The 20,126-nt window shown below is 37.0% G+C and overlaps 1 protein-coding gene across 1 annotated transcript in view; it reads right to left on the bottom strand.

Annotated features, from left to right (window-relative positions):
- The window catches only part of MACROD2 (mono-ADP ribosylhydrolase 2), a 2,155,137-nt gene that overhangs the window by 2,047,017 nt on the left and 87,994 nt on the right, over nt 1-20,126 (bottom strand). The window contains exon 3 of the mRNA XM_054574077.1: nt 8,672-8,779. Within this exon, the coding sequence (XP_054430052.1) occupies nt 8,672-8,779 (108 nt within the window). The remainder of the gene's footprint in view (nt 1-8,671; nt 8,780-20,126) is intronic.

Here is a 20,126-nt window from a genome sequence, read left to right as displayed (position 1 = left end):
TATAGATAGAAAGGTTCAACATGTTAAAGTTATCATAACTCCCTGAATAACCTAAATTTCTAATTAAAATCCCATTGATATTGCTTGGACTTCGTTGCTCTGGTAGTTACTTTGTTATTTGTTTTAATTTTGAACTTAACAAAATAATTCTAAATTTTATCTGATAGAATAAAAGGATGAGATGATCCAAAAAAGTATTTTAAATGGCACACCAATGACAGAGGTTGGAGGAGGAGTCACACAATCCCAAATTATAATACATGTATGAAAGCCACAATAATTTTAAAATATGATTCACTTCTTCAGACCTTTCAGGAACATAAATTCTAGATGAAGTTTAATGCAAATTAAACATTAAAAACTGGGGCAAAACATAGGAGATTATTTATCTAACCTTAGGGTAGGAAAGGCCATTCTAAACTCAATATCAAAGAAAGAAGCCAATAAGAACACATGAAGAATATGATGACATACCATCAACATATTTGAAAAGTAAATGTCAAATTAGAAAGAAATATTAGCAACATATGTGGCAAAGGTTGCTGTTACCAATCTATAAATAAGCTTTCCCCAATTTAAAGAGACAAATGTCCAATAGAAAACTTGATCAGGAATAGAATAGAAATATAAAAAATACCACAAAAATGCCCAATAAATATAAAAATTCAATATGACTAATAATAAAAAAATTAGATAACATTAATCATTATTAAACTGGTAGGTCTGATTGTATAATGATGTAACCTAATATTTACAAGAACTTGCACCTATATATCACCCTTGATAAAATGCATTATAACACTGTAAGAAGCAATGGATATCAAAATAATTTCTTAAAAATATTATACCCTTTTACCTATTAATTCATTCCTAGTAATATATTTTGGAAAAATAATCAGAGATGTTCATTAAAATTTCAGTATCAAGAAATTCATATAGCTTTTTTAAAAAAATTAAAAACTGGAGTAATAATAATGTAAAATCATGTTCTTAACATATAAGAATATAGAAAATAAGATCCATATACGTGGGAAAAAAGTAAATTACAATATAAATATAGCACATATAGTATTGTTGCAAAGTATATAAGCTATAGCTCTATATATACATTTTAAACACTATAAGATATAAAACAAGTATTAATATTGGTTATTTCTATATTAAAATTTGATAGATATTTCTTTATACCTTTCTGTATTTGCCAATTTTCTCAATGAACATGTATTAATGTTATACACAGAAAAATAAATATTACACATTTTTAAATTACCAATATTCTAAGATATTAAATGAGTCTTATTGATAAATATCTATGATGTAAAAGCAAATTATTGACATAACCCTATTTTTAATGTGCCTTTAAGACTATGTTGCAGGCATGCTCAATGTGAAAAACTACAAGTATTTTCCTTAAGATCAGGAACAATAGAGGAATGTCCACTTTTAAGACTCTTACTCAACATAGTATTGGAAGTCCTAGCAATCAACCTAATATTGGAAGTTGTAGCCACAGCAATCAGACAAGAAGAAATAAAAGGTATTCAAATTGGAAAGGAAAAAGTAAAACAGTCATTATTTGCAGAAGACATGATATTACATAGAGAGAACCCACAGATCCCAAGAAAAAAACACTAGAATTGATTTTAAAAATTTAGTAAATTAGCAGGATACAAAATAAATATTCAGAAATCAGTTGTGTTTTTATACACCAATAATGACCTATCAGAAAGAGAAACTACAAAAACAATCCTATTTACAATTGTATCAAGAAAATAATAAAATGCCTAGGAATAAATTTAACCAAGTAGGTAAAAGACCTATACTTGGAAAATTATAAGACATTAATAATGAAAATGAAAAAGATACAAATAAATGGAAGTACATACAGTGCTCATGGAAAGTAAAAATTAGCATCATTAAAATGTCCATACTACCCCAAGCAATCTATAGATTCAAAGAAATTACTATCAAAATAGCATTTTTCACAGAACTAGAATAAATAATCTAAAAATTTATATGGAGCCATAAAAAGAACACCAAATAGCCACAGCACTCTTGGTGTGGGGTGGGGGGCGGCGAGTAACAAAGTTAAAGGTATCCTACTACTGATATAAAACTATACTACAAAGCCATAGTAATAAAAACAGCATTATACTGTCATAAAAACAGATCAATGGAGGAGAATAGAAAGATGAGAACTAAACCCCATGTGGTCAATTAATATGACAAATGAGGCAAGAACATACAATGGGGTAAAGACAGCCTAATCAAAACATGGTGTTGGGAAAATGGAACAGATAGATACAAAAAATGTAACTAGACCACCTTCATACAGCATATATAAGAATAAACTCAAAATGAATTAAAGACTTAAATGTTTAAGACTTGAAATCACAGAACTCCTAGAAGAAAACATAGGCAGTAGCCCCTGACACGTCTCTTAGCAGTATTTTTTATGCTCTATCTCCTTGAGCAAGGGAAACAAAAATATATACAAAAGGAACTACATTAAATTAAAAAGTTTTGCACAGCAAAGGAAACCATAAACAAAACAGAAAGACAATCTACTGAATGAGAGAACATACAACTCAACACACAAAAAAAACAAACAATCCAATTAAAAAATAGGCAAGAGAATCTGAATAGACAATTCTCCAAAGAGGACATACAGATGGCCAACAGACATGTGAAAAGATGCTCAACACCACTAATCATCAGTAAATGCATATGAAAACCACAACCAACTGGTGGGATGTCACCTCCCACCAGTTGGCGTGGATGTGGAGAAAAGGGAATCCTCATGCATTGATGGTGGGAACGCAGACTGGTGCAGCCACTATGGAAAACAGCATGTAGGTTCCTCAAAAAAATAAAACTAGAACTGCCTTATGACCCAGCAATTCAACTTCTGGGTACATATCCAAAGAAAGCCAAAACACTAACTTGAAAGGATATATGCACCCCTATGTTCATTGCAATGTTATTCACAATAGCCAAGATATGGAAGCAAACCAAGTGCCCAGACAAGTAGATAAAAAAAAGCAGTGGTACATATATACAATGGAATATTACTTGGCCATAAAAAATAATGAAATTTTACCATTTGCAACAGCATGGATGGACCTAGAGGGTAAATAAGTCAGAGAGAGAAAGACAAATACCATAAAAGTACAGCACAGGAATTGCAGTGAATAATATTGTAATAACAGTGCATGGTGCGAGGTGAATACTAAAAATATTGATGCAACCACTTTATAAAGCATATGATCATCTAATCATGATGCTGTACACCTGAAAGTAATACAAATAACGTTGAATGTCAACTGTAATAAACATAAGATTAAAAATCTTATACTACAGGATTATTTTTATATCTATGTTCAGCAAAATGATAGGTTTTGTGGGATATCTCACATACAGAAAGAGACCTCATTTGGCTTTTTTTTTTTCACATTAATTTTTTTTTCCCAAATGTAGGTTTGGGACTATCAGTTCTAAAAATTTTTTCTGTTTTTGGTCTAAAGGAAGAACTATAGTAGTAGTAGTAGTAGTAGTAGTAGTACTAGTAGTAGTAGTACTTTTATAGTATGATAGTTTATTTGCTATCTGTGGGAGGAAAATGTATTACATTGTATTACATTTATATTTTTATAATACCAATAAAGAAATACACACAATAACCCCCACCTTCTCAGCTATAGGAAAACAGCACTTAAGTTTACACTTACACAAGCCTTAAGATGGATTGTTCACTATGAAATGCTATAAAACTTGATTTGTCATGTATATCTTATATATATTACAACTTGACCTATGAGTAACCACAATCTCAATGTACCTGTCCTTGGCATGTTGAGTTGGATACAGGAATAATTAAAATAAACAAATCAACCTTTCTCACTTTCCACTTTGAAATTCTTTTTATGACAAATTGAATTAATCTTTAGCCAAAGCCAGCCCATTAGAGTAGGAAAATTAACCACTTTTTCATTATACACCTCTCAATTCACAAATGAATAAAAATTATATCTCCTATAAAATATTTTTCTGTGATTGTGGTACAAGTGAAATTGTCTCCAAGAATATAATACTGAACTATAAATTAGGTTGATCTATTCTCCCCAAGCTCTAGCAAAGAAAAAATTCTCTGATCAATAGGCTTAGCATAAAATCATATGAGGACCTAGTCACACTAAACAGATCATACTATATGCTGCTACATACAAAAACCTGTAAATTAATCTTCATAGCAATTCTATTAGTTATAGCAAAATACTGAAGAGAACCCAAATGTCCTCCGGAGAGTGAATGCCTGAACAAATTTTGGTATACACATGCAATAGACTCCTACTCAGAATAAACAGAATGAATTACTGCTTTATGTGTAGTAAAAATTCGATCTCAGAAGTTTACACGCTGTATGATTCCATTTATGTAACAAACTCAAAATGACAAAACTTTACACATAAAGAACAGGAGGGGGTCGAGAGGTGAGTGACAATACAAAGGGGAAACATGAGAGAATTCTTTCATAATGGAGCAGTTCTGCATCTGTTTTGTGGTGGTAGTTACATGAATCTATACATGAAACAAAACTGTACATACACACATGAATGTAAATTAACAATTGTGAAAACTGAATAAGGTCTATAGTCTAGTTAATAGTAATGTACCAATGACAATTTCCTGGTTGTGATACTGTATTATAGTTATATGATGTCACCTTTGGGGGAGGCTTACACAGCTGAAGATGAAGGGTAGAAAGAACTCTGTATTACTTTTGCAGTTCTCTATAATTATTTCAACATAAAAGTTTAAACAAAAAAAAAATCATTGGTATGAGAACCTGAATTTGAACTTGGGTCTTCCTGACCCTAAAACTTGTGCTACTGCCCTGTGTACCCTACTGCCTACAATATCTATTTTATTAAAATATTCTAAATGTGCATTATTTCCTACAGAGAAGAATATAATATATAAAAGACTCATCCTGGATTACATTTGAAGAAATCTAAGAAAATTCAAAACATATTTTATTAGGAAAATAATTAAAATCATGAATTACTTCATTCATGGCAAATAATATCAGGCGTTCCAATGTACAAATGTGGATATAGAGAGCTTCAGAAGTCTGATAGAAAGTGATAACTGTGCTGCTTTGGTATCTTGACTATGGGCACTGCCTCTCTTCCCTCCTTACTAGAGGCAGCCCCCAGATTTTCCTGCTATGTTGCCTTGTTCACCTGAAAGGTTAACAGCCTTTAGGTTCCTCTCCGTACACACCAGGCAACCAAACTGGAGAGCAGAGAGCTATAAATAGGCATCACACTGCATACTTGGCATCTCTTTTCCATCTACCTAGGAACTCCGGATGAGGTTGTCCTTTTGAGATATAGAACATGACCAACAGAGAGGTGAGTTAAAGATGCCTGCCACATGGTTTTTGGGAGTGAGTGAAAGTTACTTTCTACATTCATATTTATTCATCAAACTCTTATACACTATATGGCAGCTACGAAAAACTTACACATACAGGCAAGAACAAAGAATCAAAATAATGATGAAATGTTTTCATGTTTGTGATGTTTTCTCATTTCACACCATTTTATTTTATTTCAATAAAAAATACCAGTAAAAATTATTTTTTGTTTTTATTTATAAATCAAATGTAATCATTTTTACAATCAGAACCAAATTGGCTCATTGTGTCAAGTCCCCAATACTGAATGTGCTATTGGTCAGAGGTGCTACAAATTCAACTGCACATACTTCATTTTAACAAATATACAGTATCGTCTTTATTAAAAACATAAGGGCAGGACATCACTGTAGAAGGTAACATAAAACTGAAAGACATCATGCCCTGGCTTGTGTGACTCAGTGGATTGAGTGCCAGCTTGCAAACCAAAGGGTCACCGGTTCGATTCCCAGTCAGGGCACATGCCTGGTTTGCAGGCCAGGTCCCCCGTTGGGGGCACACAAGAGGCACTCACTCACTGATGTTTCTCTCGTCTCTTTCTCTCCCTTCCCATCTCTCGAAGAAAATAAATAAAATTTTTTAAAACACTGAAAGACCTCAGTCTGTAACCTCATGAGGGAGATAAACAGATATACATTTAACAAAATTCAAGAAAAACCATAATTACTGCTATTATTAAGTGTACTAATGTGGAAATACAGTATTATGCTAATAATAAGAAAAAGACAACTCATGAAAGTGGTCTTCAAGTATTTAAGAAGAAAATACACATCATCAGTTGTTCTCCTCTGGAGAAAACTAGAATCAACAGCTAAATATTACAAGAACATACAAAAAGCTTGTTTTATACATGCACATAAACAAAAACACACCCATGAGCTTTGGAAGATCTTGAGAATATCATGCTAAGTGAAATAAGTCAGAGAGTAAATAGAGATGGACAGAGACTTGACTTAGGGTGGTGTACACACAGTACAGTGTACAGATAATGTATTGTGGAATTGGGCACCTGAAACTTGTGTAATTTTGTTAACCAGTATCTTCCCAATAAATTCAATAAAAAGGAAAAAAAAAGAAAGAAGTCAGACAGAAAAAGTCAAGAGCCATATGATTTCACTCATATGTGGGATATAAAACTGAAAGCCACAAATGGACAAAAAAAACTCATAGACACAAACAACAGCATGATGGATACCAGAGGGAAGAGAGGGGAGATTAAAGGGTAAAAGATGTCAAATATATCATAACAGAAAAATTTAACTTTGGGTAGTAAACACACAATGCAATATACAGATGATGTGCACTTGAAATTTATAATTTTATTAACCCATGTCACCACAATACATTTTTTTAAAATAATTTTTATATTAAAGCTCACATATATGGCATAATAAATCATTGACAACTTAATAACTACAGTGCTATCTGATTAACTCTTTGTACTTGAGAGGAGTTCGTGAACTTTCCAAGAGCCTCTCTCCTCCAGAAGCCCCACAAACCAGAAGAAAGCATCCTGATACCAAGGCAACAAATGAAGAGTCTGTAGAGACTAGGTATGAGAGAGACTTGCAGACTGTGAAGTAATCTGAAGATGGAATTCTATCCAAAAGGAGTGATTCATATTGGGTGGACATTAAATCACCTGGAAGATCCTTGAAATAGTTTTATATTTTAAAGAGGTAGGAGAGGAGAAAGGAAGTACAGAGGTATCAGAGGAAGAGAAAACAAAATAAAATTGAGCTCTGATTATAGCAAAGCAGATACAGTCGAAAGCAACCGAAAGCCAATTCTGAGGGAAGAATAGCTGACTAGGCTTCTAAACTTCCCGTTAAGTTGCCAAAACTATGCTATGATGCTCCATCATGAACAGTATTCCAGTTCTTTTGAAACCCTTTGTTTACCTACCAAAGTTGTTCCTACTACCCTGAGTGAATTTAAGCATCACCAGGGAGAAACCTAAGACAAACTTGGACTTCACCTGAATCCTGTACTCCTGTAAAAAAGGAACATTCAAGAAATTAACCCCCACAACTCATCCCCATAGGACTTAAATAAAACTCGTAGACAACCAACTGCTTGTAACCTATGACAAAGTCAAGGCACAGATCATACAAATTTCTATTCTTTGACTTATAGATGATTAGCTGAACTATTTGTCCCCATCAACTGTTATAGTTGGCCACTGTCTAGATTTGATCAAATTTTAGTCAGGTTTCTTTCCTTCTTCCAAGCCATTGAGCTTTGACCCATCCTTGAGAAAGGAAACAACGTCTCCTTAATGATCTCTCTCTAGAATCAGCTGACCTTAGGAGAAAACATTCCCTGATCAACTCTCTGATCATGCCACCTAATCATCCCACTGCCCCACATCCAATTTTTCTTGCCTACTTATTCTTCTCTGAAAAAAAAAGGAAAAAAGTAGAAAAAAGCCCTATTCTGTTTGACCTTTGAGGTGCTTATAAATTTCATGATTGAAGTGGTTCTTCCTATTGCAATATTCTTCCTTCTCTTATTGCAATACTCCTCTTCCCCTTACAAAAATAATATTTTTAATAGAGTCAACATTTACTTTTATAGAATCACAACTATTACATATTTTTTATATATAGCCACATAGTAAAATATAAAGGCGATCCAAAGCACCATAAATAACAGTTATTATTTTATGTTCAAACACGAAAATTATTTTGATAATTATTAAGATAATAAAAATAAAACATTTCAGAACTAACATGAAGAGTTTGAAACCAAAGAACTGAGGTCTGAAAATCACAGACAAAATTTCCTTATATTTTACTTTTCTCTGGTGTAATTCAATCATCTCTTTATAACCTATTCTAAAGAAAAATGCTTAATAAATTTGTTTTTATGTTGGCCAATTGTCAATCATACAACCAACAGTAATATAGCTGTTAAATTTCTTCCGAAGAACTTTCCACAACAATCTATCACTTTTCCACTGGTCCAAATGGTCTCAACTTGGCATGGATTCTTTGTAGAGGTAGCAAATTAACTGTGGCACATACACAAAAATAAATCCTCAATGTTTTTCATCAAGAAGGGAAATACATTAAGGCATTTCTATACCAGGAACTATATTTTTTTCTAAAATACTTATATTCCTGTTTATAAAAAATATTCTTAAATAAATACTTGTATAACAAATACATCACAAAAAAATCAACTACTCACCCGCATTGACTATAGCATCTACCTCTAGCAATGTGATGTCACCTCTATAGAGAGAAACTTTTTCATTCAAATTTTTCTTCACTTGTGATGTTTCCTGAGTATTTTCTTCTGTAATAAAGAACCAACATATATTAATAATAATATTCTTAACTTAATAAAAACTTTTGATATAAAAGCCAATGAGAGTCATACTCTGATACATTAGACAAGTAGAAATACTTGTCTAGATTAGAAATCAAGGATGTGACTTATTCTCTACATATCATGTATTCCTAAATACAAATGTAGTATCACATATGTAATACGCATTCATTAAATGTAGGCATGTTATATTGGTCAACAAAAAAATTCAATGCTTATTATCATTATTAAAATATCTATTTTAAAATAAAATACAGTACCATTTTCACAAGGAGAAAAGAAAAAGATGTGCAAATACTAAAAATAAATATTCACATGAATGAGCTTATTTCTATTTTGTTACAGTTACCTAAAAGACATTCTTGAAAAGAATATTTACTCAGAACAAAAACATGTAGCTCAGCTCTTTGCTATTTCTAACAAGCTATCCCTTAGAATGAAATGGATTAAGAATATTTGAATGTGTGAAACTACTCAGTTCTTAACAAATTATATTAACCTTTCACTCAGAGGCCACTGCTAGTTTTAAAAGAAAAATAACTCTGTCCCGCATAAAACAACCAGCAAGGAGGTATAATTAAAACAAGCCAAACTTTACATTCTAAAGCCCGACATATTTTTTAATGTTTTAGAGAAGTACTCAGACTTGAATTTTCATTTATTTTTAACAAATAGTAATATTAAGAAATATTAAAGAAAGCTATATAAAATTGTTTAAAAATACATGAAAATACCATGCTTAAAAAGTTTTTTAATATACCTCTAGAAAAACTGACTATAAACTCCAATTTTTTTAAGTATTTATGAACTATGCAAATCTTGCAATGGGGGAAGATAATGCTATTAATGTACTATGACACTCTCAGATGAGCATGCAATTTTGAGGTATCTGAGTGATTAGAGGTAACAAGTTACAAGTAACTTAAATTGTCATTGGGCCCCAATAGCCAAAGGAGTCATTTTCAATCAAGTATCAATATATTTATTATTATTGTCATTATTAATCATTATTAATCAGTGAAAGAGACTGGATTTGTTGTGTTCTTACCAAGCTGCCAGTGACTGGCCAACAACAAAGACGGAGCCAGAAGACCTTGAATTTCACATCTCACCACATTCTATTCTTACTACTTTTAGCAAATTACAAAGTCCTGTTTTCCAATTAAAGATTGGTGGATGATAACAAATATTTAGTGTCTTTGTCAAAAAATTCTGGGTATCTGGACTATTTGAACCTAGAAATCATGAAGACTTCTCACTGATGATGAGCTTCAGAACTCCACCAGGCATTAAATTGATAAGCACGTCACAAATGAAAGCTTTCAACTTGGGAGAAAGAATTAAGATTCCTTATCCATCCTCTAGTTGCATTTATTTATTTTGCTTGTTTATTTACTTTAGAGATGGGAAGGGAGGATGGGAAGGGGGAGAGAGAAAGAGGGAGAAACATTCATTTGTTGCTCCATGTCATTATGCAATAAACATTGATTCTTGCATGTGCTCTGACTAGTGACCAAACCTCCAACCCTGGTATACCCGGACCATTCTCTCACCAACTGAGCTACCCTGCCAGAGCCTCTACTTATATTTAGTTCTGAAAAGTATTTCTTCATTTTCTTCCTGAAGAATTATGTATGTAATATTGCATTTGGAGTAATGTGACTTTTAAACATATATGACAATAAATCATGTGTATTTCTTTCTCCAAAAGTTAAATAATGTTATTGGAAATTATCAAAGTTTAAACCATTTATACCACAGTTCAGTTTTCTTAAAAGAAATCCTGGAGATTGGAAGATGGCGGAGGAGTGACTGGGAGACATGTTGACCTCCTCCCAAGACCAAACTGGAATTGCAACTAAATAGTGGAGAAATGACCTGGAAAGCAATGGAACAATAGAGGGAGAGGAGCCTTGGAGCCGGAGACAGACAGTGGATTCATCTCTCACACATCCCAATGGGTGAGAAATGCGGTGGAGGCTCCTGAGGGTGGGCTGGGCGCCCATGGGCACCAGCACCAGAGGGACATTGAAACAGCCAATTGGCTCCACCTGAGAAGAACAAGGTCTGAATCATAAACAGGGACCCCTAGACTACAGCAGCGGAAACCAGGAAAACACAGAGACAAAATGCAACCCCGAAAGGCTTAGGGACGCTCTCTGCCAGAGACAGGCGGCTGGAGATGCAAAGAGACATTTAAAGGGCCAACGCGAAAATGTGCAGCGGCAGCCGCCCTCCTTGATCTGTGGGTAGAGGCGGCAGCAGAGTAGGATGGTGCCTGAGGAAAGATTGGTGAGGGAAACTTTGTGAAGTGAACTAAAGTGGTGGCCAGCTGAGCCCCAGTGATAACTCACTTCCCACTCTGCAGCTACCATCTCTCTCAGGCATAAGGGAATCAATTAACCTGCCCTCTGTGCGCTCCGCACACAGCTTGTGTGCATGTGAGCTGGGGGACTAAGTACAGACTGGCTGGAAGAAATAGAGGATCCCTGGCCAAAGGGGACACACAGCTGCATAGAGAGCCTTGAGGAGAGACTAGAGATGGAGGCATTGGGGAAAGAACCGGAGGAGGAACCAGGGAGTCCTGACTCCCTCCCCATTCTGTAGTGTCCATTTTGCACAGGCAGGGCATGCCCCCGAAGAGGCAGAAGAAGGCACGTGGGAGCCAGACAGCCTGTGAATACAACGCGGTCCTCAGAAATAGTGGATCCCTGGCCAAAGGGGTCACAGAACTGCCTAGAGATCCCTGAGGAAAGACAGGAGACAGAGGTGTCAGGGAAAGAACTGGAGTAGGAACCCGGGAGTCCCAACTCCTTCTCCTTTCTGTAGTCTCCATTGTTCACAGGCAGGCCACACCCCCAAAGAGCAGAAAGCTGAAAAGTACAAAATAGAGAGCCCAAAATCACCCAGTGCAGGCGGGTAATTTTGGGCTGTATTATGTGGGCTGTCTAAAAAAAGAGAGAGGACCCAAATTAATATCAGAAATGAAAGAGGAGAAATAACAACTGATAGCACAGAAATACAAACGATTGTAAGAAATTACTATGAGTAATTATACGCTAAAATTTGAAAACCTTGATGAAATGGACAAATTTTTAGAAAAGTATAATCTTCCAACATTGAAGGAGGAAGAATCAGAAGCTTGAACAGACTGATAACAGCTGGGGAAATTGAAGAGGTAATCAAGAAACTCCCAACACACAAAAGCCCTGGGCCGGATGGTTTCACAGGAGAATTTCACAAAATGTTTAAGGAAGAGCTAACCCCTGCCCTTCTCAGACTATTCCAAAATATCCAAGAAGAGAGAAGACTCCCAGACTCTTATGAGGTCAGTATCACCGTAATCCCAAAAGCAGATAAAGACCTTACAAAGAAAGAAATCTACTGGCCAATTTGGCTGATGAACATACATGCTAAAATCCACAACAAAATATTTGCAAACCGCATCCAGTAATACAGTAAAAAGATTATCCACCACGATCAAGTGGGATTCATCCCAGGGATGCAGGAATGGTTCAATTTACGCAAGTCAATAAACGTAATACATCACATGAATAAAAGACAAAAACCACATGATCATCTCTATAGATGCCAAAAAAGCATTCGATAAGGTACAGCACCCATTTATGATCAAAACACTCAGCAAAATGGGAATAAATTGGGTATTCCTCAATGTAATAAAGGCCTTATCTGAAAAACCTACAGCCAATATCATACTCAACGGGCAAAAACTGAAAGCTTTCCCACTGAGATCGGGAACACGACAAGGATGTCTGCTCTCACCGCTTCTTTTCAACATCGTATTGGAAGTCCTAGCCACAGCGGTCAGACAAGAGAAAGAGATAAAAGGCATCCAAATAGGAAAGGAGGAAGTAAAACTATCATTGTCTGCAGATGACATGATAGTGTACATAGAAAACTCTGTAGACTCCACCAAAAACTACTCCACCTAATAAGTGAATTTTGCAAAACAGCAGGATACAAAGTCAATATTCAGAAATCAAAGGCATTTTTGTACACCAGCGATGAAATAGAAGAAGAAATCAGAAAAAAATACCATTCGATATAGCAACAAGAAAAATAAAGTACCTAGGAATAAATTTAACCAAGGAAGTAAAAGACCTGTATGCAGAAAACTATACAACATTGAAAAAAGAAATTAAGGAAGACACATATACCATGCACATGTATTGGAAGAATTAACATCATCAAAATGTCCATACTACCCAAAGCAATTTATAGATTCAACGCAATCCCTATTAAGATACCAATGATGTATTTCACAGAAATAGAACAGACGTTTCAAAAATTTATATGGAACCATAAACGACCCTGAATAGCCGCAGCAATTTTGAGAAAGAAACACAAAGTAGGAGGGATCACAATACCGGATATCAAACTCTACTACAAAGCCACTATACTCAAAACAATCTGGTACTGGCACAAGAACAGATCCACAGACCAGTGGAACAGAATAGAGAGCCCAGAAATAAGCCCAGGTCTCTATGGGCATCTAATATTTGACAAAGCGGGCAGAAGCATAAAATGGAGCAATAATAGCCTCTTCAACAAATGGTGTTGGGAGAGCTGGACGGCTACATGCAAAAAATTGAAATTGGATCATCAGCTGACAACATACACAAAAATAAACTCAAGATTAGTAAAAGATTTAAATATAAATTGCAACACCATAAAAGTCCTAGAGGAGAACATTGGTAGGAAACTCTCAGATATCCCACGCAGCAATTTTTTCACTCATATGTCTCCTAAAGCAAGGGACATAAAGGAAAGAATAAATAAGTGGGACCTCATCAAAATAAGAAGCTTCTGTACAGCTAAAGAAAACATCAGCAAAATGAAAAGGGAGCCAACCGTATGGGAAAATATATTTTCTAATGATACATCAGATAGAGGTTTGATCTCCAAGATACGTAAAGAACTCACTCAACTCCACTCCAAGAAGACAAACGATCCAATCAAAAAATGGGCAAAGGACCTGGGCAGACGCTTTTCCAAGGAGGAGATACAGAGGGCCCAGAGACATTTGAAAGGATGCTCAGCATCACTAGCCATCAGAGAAATGCAGATCAAAACCACCATGAGGTACCACCTCACACTGGTCAGAATGGCCATCATAAACAGATCCACAAACAACAGGTGCTGGCGAGGCTGTGGAGAAAAGGGAACCCTAGTTCACTGTTGGTGGGAATGCAGACTGGTGCAGCCACTGTGGAAAGCAGTGTGGAATTTCCTCAGAAAGCTGAAAATGGCACTGCCTTTTGATACAACAATTCCCCTGCTGAGACTATACCCTAAGAATCCCAAAATGCCAATTCAATAAAACCTATGCACCCCAATGTTCATAGCAGCACAATTCACAATAGCCAAGTGTTGGAAGCAACCTAAATGCCCATCAGCAGATTATTGGATCAAAAAATTATGGTACATTTACACAATGGAATACTATGCAGCAGAAAGAAAAAAAGAACTACTAAACTTCGCGACAGCATGGATGGAACTCGAGTGCATTATGCTAAGCGAAATAAGCCAGGGTGCGAAAGACAAATACCATACGATCTCACCTATAAGCGAGACCTAACCAACAATACAAAGATGCAAGGGAAATAAGACCAGCAGCACTGAAAGGAAAGGAAACCAAGAGAGACAAGAAGGAAGGAGGGGGAGGGGCAGGGGAAAAGGAAGGGAAGGGGCAAGTCAAGGAACATATAGCAAGGTCTCATGGACAAAACCAAAGGAGAAGGATTGAGGGAGGGAGTAGGGGAGGGGGCAAGGAAAAGTGGTGGGGGGAAGGCAGAGACAAATGTATTTGAAAAAATTTAAAAAAAAACAAATAAAAAAAAAGAAATCCTAATTCCTCATCTGCAAATTTAAAAATGGGAGTATTTTGATACTAAAAGAACGAATGTTCAAGCATTTGAACTTACTGTATAGAATAAATAGACTGCTGTGACATGTCCACCAAGTAAGTTACCCAAAATGGTCTTATTAAAATTATCAGCATTATGAAGAAATATTTTTATCTCTTATTTTAAACATTCGTATAAGTACCTTTTTTCCTCATAGCCAGACTTATCCTTGCTGCCCAATTCCTCACATGGTTCATCAAAAAGGCAGGAACATACTCAAAAGCTATAATTTATAACATTAATAATTATTCATATTTCCTTCAACAATAAACCAAAACCAAATGGAATATTTTTGACCACCAACTGTTTTCTATACACACAACAATGTAAATTATCACTGGAGGCCACTTCTTTTATTTATCAATGTACTGCCTTCCTTTTCATACAACTCTGTTTCATCTGTCCTGATCCCAATCTGTCTTTCCCATATCCTGGGTTTCCAATAATAAGTAGGACAGAATATTGTCAGCTATTATTCTCTCATGGGCATTCTATACGTACACAAAACACCAATTCACCATTTGTATATCATTGGCTTTTCCCAACTGCAAGTTGAGATATCAGTGTGCACATATGATAGTAATTGTTCTTCCAGATTTTATATGTTGATATTATTTCTAAAAAAACAGAGATAGACAATAAAGTGTAAAATACAGATTTTATTCAGAAATGGCTGCAATAGGGGTATAGAACTGGACTTAATAACAAATACAGCAAGAATAAATGGGGATTTATAACCAAGGAAAAAAGTAGGGACCAATGGAAGAAAAATTACTAAGAGGAAACACTGGGGATGGAGAGAAATTGTGGTTAAAAAACAGGATTCTTACTGCAGGCAGGCCAGGGTGATCAGATATAACCAGGGGAATGGAGAGGGGTATAGAATTTGATCAAATACTGAGGGTGATGAGAAATCAAGGGTGAGGAATTCTCTCTGACCTGATTAGGAAGGATTCTTGCTAAATCTGGACTATGCAGGTCTGGCAAGGATGGAGCAAAGTCAAGAAAAGGGCTTAGTGGAATCTCACTAAAGGCATTTTCCTTTCCTTTGATCACTGTAAGTCCATTTCTCATTAGGTTGCCCTTTGTTCATTGAGGACCAACTGAACCAACAACTGAGACTTGGTTGCAGAGGATATTGGATAGGTAGTGTGAGCAATCAGGCATTTAGTGAGGGGAACGTCTATGAACATAGAAAGATTAATGGATGGAGCTGACTATAAACCCAGCTTATGAATACAGAGGTCCAACAGTTAAGAAGATTTCTTTATGTTGGGGTAGAAGCATCTTTCACAGTTTGAATGCCCTTAATCATGGCATCACATGTTTCAGTGAATTTTCTGAAGGGCCCACAAACAGCAGACATAAGGTTAACCATACATTATCTATTATGGTGATGTCTTTGAAGTTTATATCAGGTCATCCAGTTTCAGCTTGCAGGGCTTCAGGAAAATGCAGTTTTACTTCTCAGTGATGCCAAATCACAAAGAGAGAAAAAAAACTTCAAACTATTTTCAAGAGCTGTAGCCAAATATTAAAAGAAACTAGAATTGACAAAATGTTCAAGACAATAAATAGAACTGGAATTTAATAAACTACAGGGTACATTATAGTATTCCACTGAAACATAAAATGTTTCTCTAGAGTCACCCTCCTTTTAAATTCTTGTTTACAAAATAAGTCTGGTCTCATTAGAGTTGGCCTAACTATTTATATAAGTGCAGCAAGGATGGTAATTGACCACTTAGGTCTTTTGAGTTTGCTCTCCTGGAACTTTTAATAAAGAATCTCAGATAAGACTTTTTAAAACTTCTCAAGTAGGAAACCAAGCCAAGAACTCACCACTCAACTGAGCCTGCAATACCCATGTATTTGGCTGAAATTTTCTACTCTCAAGCTTCCCAAAAATACCCTTAAAGTTTCTGGGCTTGCCAGAAAGTGAACATCCTTACTCATTGGTAAGGCCAAGAACCTTGTAAACCAAGAATAAGACCGTTTTGTTTTTGTTTTTGTTTTTGTTTTCCTAAAAGAGCTTTGTAAGCATTAGCTCTATAAGGTCAACCTTAGTTCCTCAAAGTCTGATAACATCTGATTCTATAAATCATTCTCAAATATGACTTTCCAATCAAAGCCTTTGTTAGACAACAAATTTTTTCAGTTACGTCCTGTTACAAGAAAGACAGATTCTTATTAACTTTACAAATCATTTGATTGCCACAAAAATAAGAACACTCTGTTTCTGAATTCTGAAGACTTCGGTAGGGGGAAAAAAACCAAACATTTTATTTCTATTCCCTAAAGTATAATCTACTAAATTGTCATGAGTTATAGACAGCTTGGGAAAAGAGAAAGGAGATTCCTTAAATAAATAACTAAATAAACAGCAATCTTCCAAAACAAAAATTATAAAAATCATAATCATTCCTCATTAGTTCATTCAGTCTCATGCAACTCTTTTTGTCCTGGCATCATTTAATGTATTAAAATGACAAACAAAAAAACCCACACACTTTTCTTACTCCATTCAATCAACAACTGTATTAAGCAATCTTATATACTGAGATCTATTGCCTTCAGAAGCCGGTACCCTGAAGTACCTGTCAAAGTCCTTTCCATGGATCTCTGAAACAGTCACATTTTTGCTGAAGACAAATCACTCTTTTCTGTAACTGACTTCAAGAGCTTTTAGGAAAATACCAGAGTATAACAAAAACTATCTGTGGATGACAAAAAGACTTAAAATAGCCATGGTTAAAGATCCAAGGAGAGTTCATTATAAAAATGTAGCAATTGATGAGGAATTTGTTTATGTCTATGACACACATTACTTAAATAACTAGAATTATAATCGATGAGATTATACCATGACACCTCATGAACAAAAACAGTTCTGGCAAATTTCTATTACCTTTGTATAATTTTTGAAATATCCACATTAATAATATTTAGCCATACAAATACAACCTAGGGAAGGTTAAGCATCACTTCTTATTTGACAGTGTTTCCATGTAATTTAATATATCAAATAAACAAAATTATTTTTAACATTTTTTTAATAATGTGAAATAACAAGAGCTTTGAGGTTTTTCCAGGGGTTCTCTGGGAAATATCAATCTCAGTTTCATATCAAGATTTCACTTAAGATATGATTTGGGGGAGTTGTCAAAAATGTTAACAGGTTTGAACACTTGATTAAATAGGATTATAGATTACTGTAAAACAATACTGAGGTTCTCTTAAAGAGACATGATAAAGACAACATAAAGCACAGAAAATTATTTTGATAAAACATAGGATCTTTTTTGCCTAGGCAGATTATTTTAAGTCTTTTACAATATCTTAATAAGAACAGGAGAAAAAGATGGCGGAGGAGTGAAAGGGAGTCACGCTGACCTCCTCCCAAAACCAAACTGGAATTGCAACTAAATAATGGAGTAATCACCTGGAAAGCAGTGGAGCGATAGTGGGAGAGGAGCCTTGGTGCCGCGGACAGCGGATTCGACTCTCACACATCCCAACGGGTGAGAATTGCGGTGGAGGCTCGAGAGGGTGGGCTGGGTGCGCACGGGCACTGGCACCAGAGGGACATTGAAACGGCCAGTTAGCGTCCCCCGGGAAGAACGGGGTCTGAATCATAAACAGGAACCCCTAAACTACAGCCGCTAAAGCCGAGAAAATACAGACAAAACACAACCCCAAAAAGCTTAGGGGCACTCTCTGCCAGAGACAGGTGGCTGGGGATGCAAAAAGACATTTAAAGGGCAAACGCAAAAGTTGCAGCTGCAGCCACCCTCCTTGATCGCTGGGTACAGGCGGCAGCAGGGTGGGCTGGTGCCTGGGAAAAGACTGGTGAGGAAAACTTTGTGAGGAGAACTGACTCGGCGGCCAGTGGAGCCCGGGTGATGGCGCACTTCCCACTCTGCAGCTACCATCTCGCTCAGGCATAAGGGAATCAATTAACCTGCCTTTTATGCGCTCCGCACACAGCTTGTGCGAGTGTGACCTGCGGGGCTGAGTGCAGACTGGCTGGGAGAGCCTTGAGGAGAGACTGGAGACAGTGGCGTTGGGGAAAGAACGGGAGGAGGAACCGGGGAGTCCTGACTCCCTCCCCGTACGGTAGTCTCCATTGTGGGCTGGAAAGGCGCGACCCCAAAGAGGCAGAAGCGGGGCGCGCATGAACCAGACTGCCTGCGATTGAAACGCAGTCCGCACAGGGGTTGGATCCTCAGCCGAAGGGGTCACAGAACTGCCCAGAGGCCCCTGAGGGGAGACTAGAAACGGAGGCATTGGGGAAAGAACGGGAGGAGGAACCGGGGAGTCCTGACTCCTTCTCCTTGCCGAAGTCTCCATTGCGCGGGGAAGAGGCCACACCCCCAAAGAGCCAAAAGCCGAAAAGCAAACATAGACACCCCCAAAACACCCAGAGCAGGCGCGCACACTTGCGCCGAGTGACTGGCGAGGATTGGCGAGCGTGTGTGTGACCCACGCGGGCTGGCGAACGCTTGCACCTGCCGGCAAGGCCTCACACAGACTGGCACCCATACGGCCTGCGAGGGATTGCACAGAGGGGCAAGGGCAGGCACAAATTGACCTACCCGCCGCGATTGCGGAGCAGCCCACAAAATAAGTAGAGCTGCCCAGAGTCCCTGGAGGAGAGACCAGAAACAGGATTAACCGGAGAGCTGATTTCCTCCCATTTCCGTAGTCCCCATTTGGCGAGGGCAAGCAACGCACCCAAAGAGCCAAAAGCGGGGAAAACACACAATAGAAGACTCTAAACTGACCAGTGCCGCGAAGCTCACGTGCCAGGGAGTTCAGATGAGCACGGGAGGTCGCGAATAAGCCCCCTGGTCTGGGGCAAACACATGCGAGCCCAGGCAGGTGGGGGACCCTGCCGCGCTGGGAACGCGCTCAAGGAGCTCTCGTGAGAGCGCAGAGAGATCCCAAAAAATAGCCCAGCCCTGACCGAAGGGGTCACAGAGCTGCTCCAAGCAGGAGTCAGACACAGGCATTAGACTCCTGAAAGGCTCAAACAAACAACCCAAGGCCCTATAGGGTCAACAACTGACATCATCAGAGGCAAGCCCAGAAAGAAAAGTAAAGGACAAAAATACTTAACAGACTCTCACAAAAATGGGAAGAAAAAGAAGTTCCCCCCAAATGAGTGGAAAAGGGGACTCCCCACAGAGAGAGCTCAATGAAATAGAGGCAAGGGAACTATCAGATATGGAATTTAAAACAATGGTTCTAAGGAAGCTCAATGAGCTCAGCCAGCTCAAAGAGAACTATGAGAAACTGCAGAGAAACTATCAGGATCTTACAGCAAACTATATCAGCCTGGAAAAGGACATAGAAACTATCAAGAAGACACAAGAGGATATGAAGAA

Source organism: Pteronotus mesoamericanus, unplaced genomic scaffold, assembly GCF_021234165.1.
Source record: "Pteronotus mesoamericanus isolate MK-2021 breed Mesoamerican mustached bat unplaced genomic scaffold, CSHL_Meso_final contig_25, whole genome shotgun sequence".
Lineage (NCBI taxonomy): Eukaryota > Metazoa > Chordata > Mammalia > Chiroptera > Mormoopidae > Pteronotus > Pteronotus mesoamericanus.
This window is presented reverse-complemented; position numbering and strand designations above follow the sequence as displayed.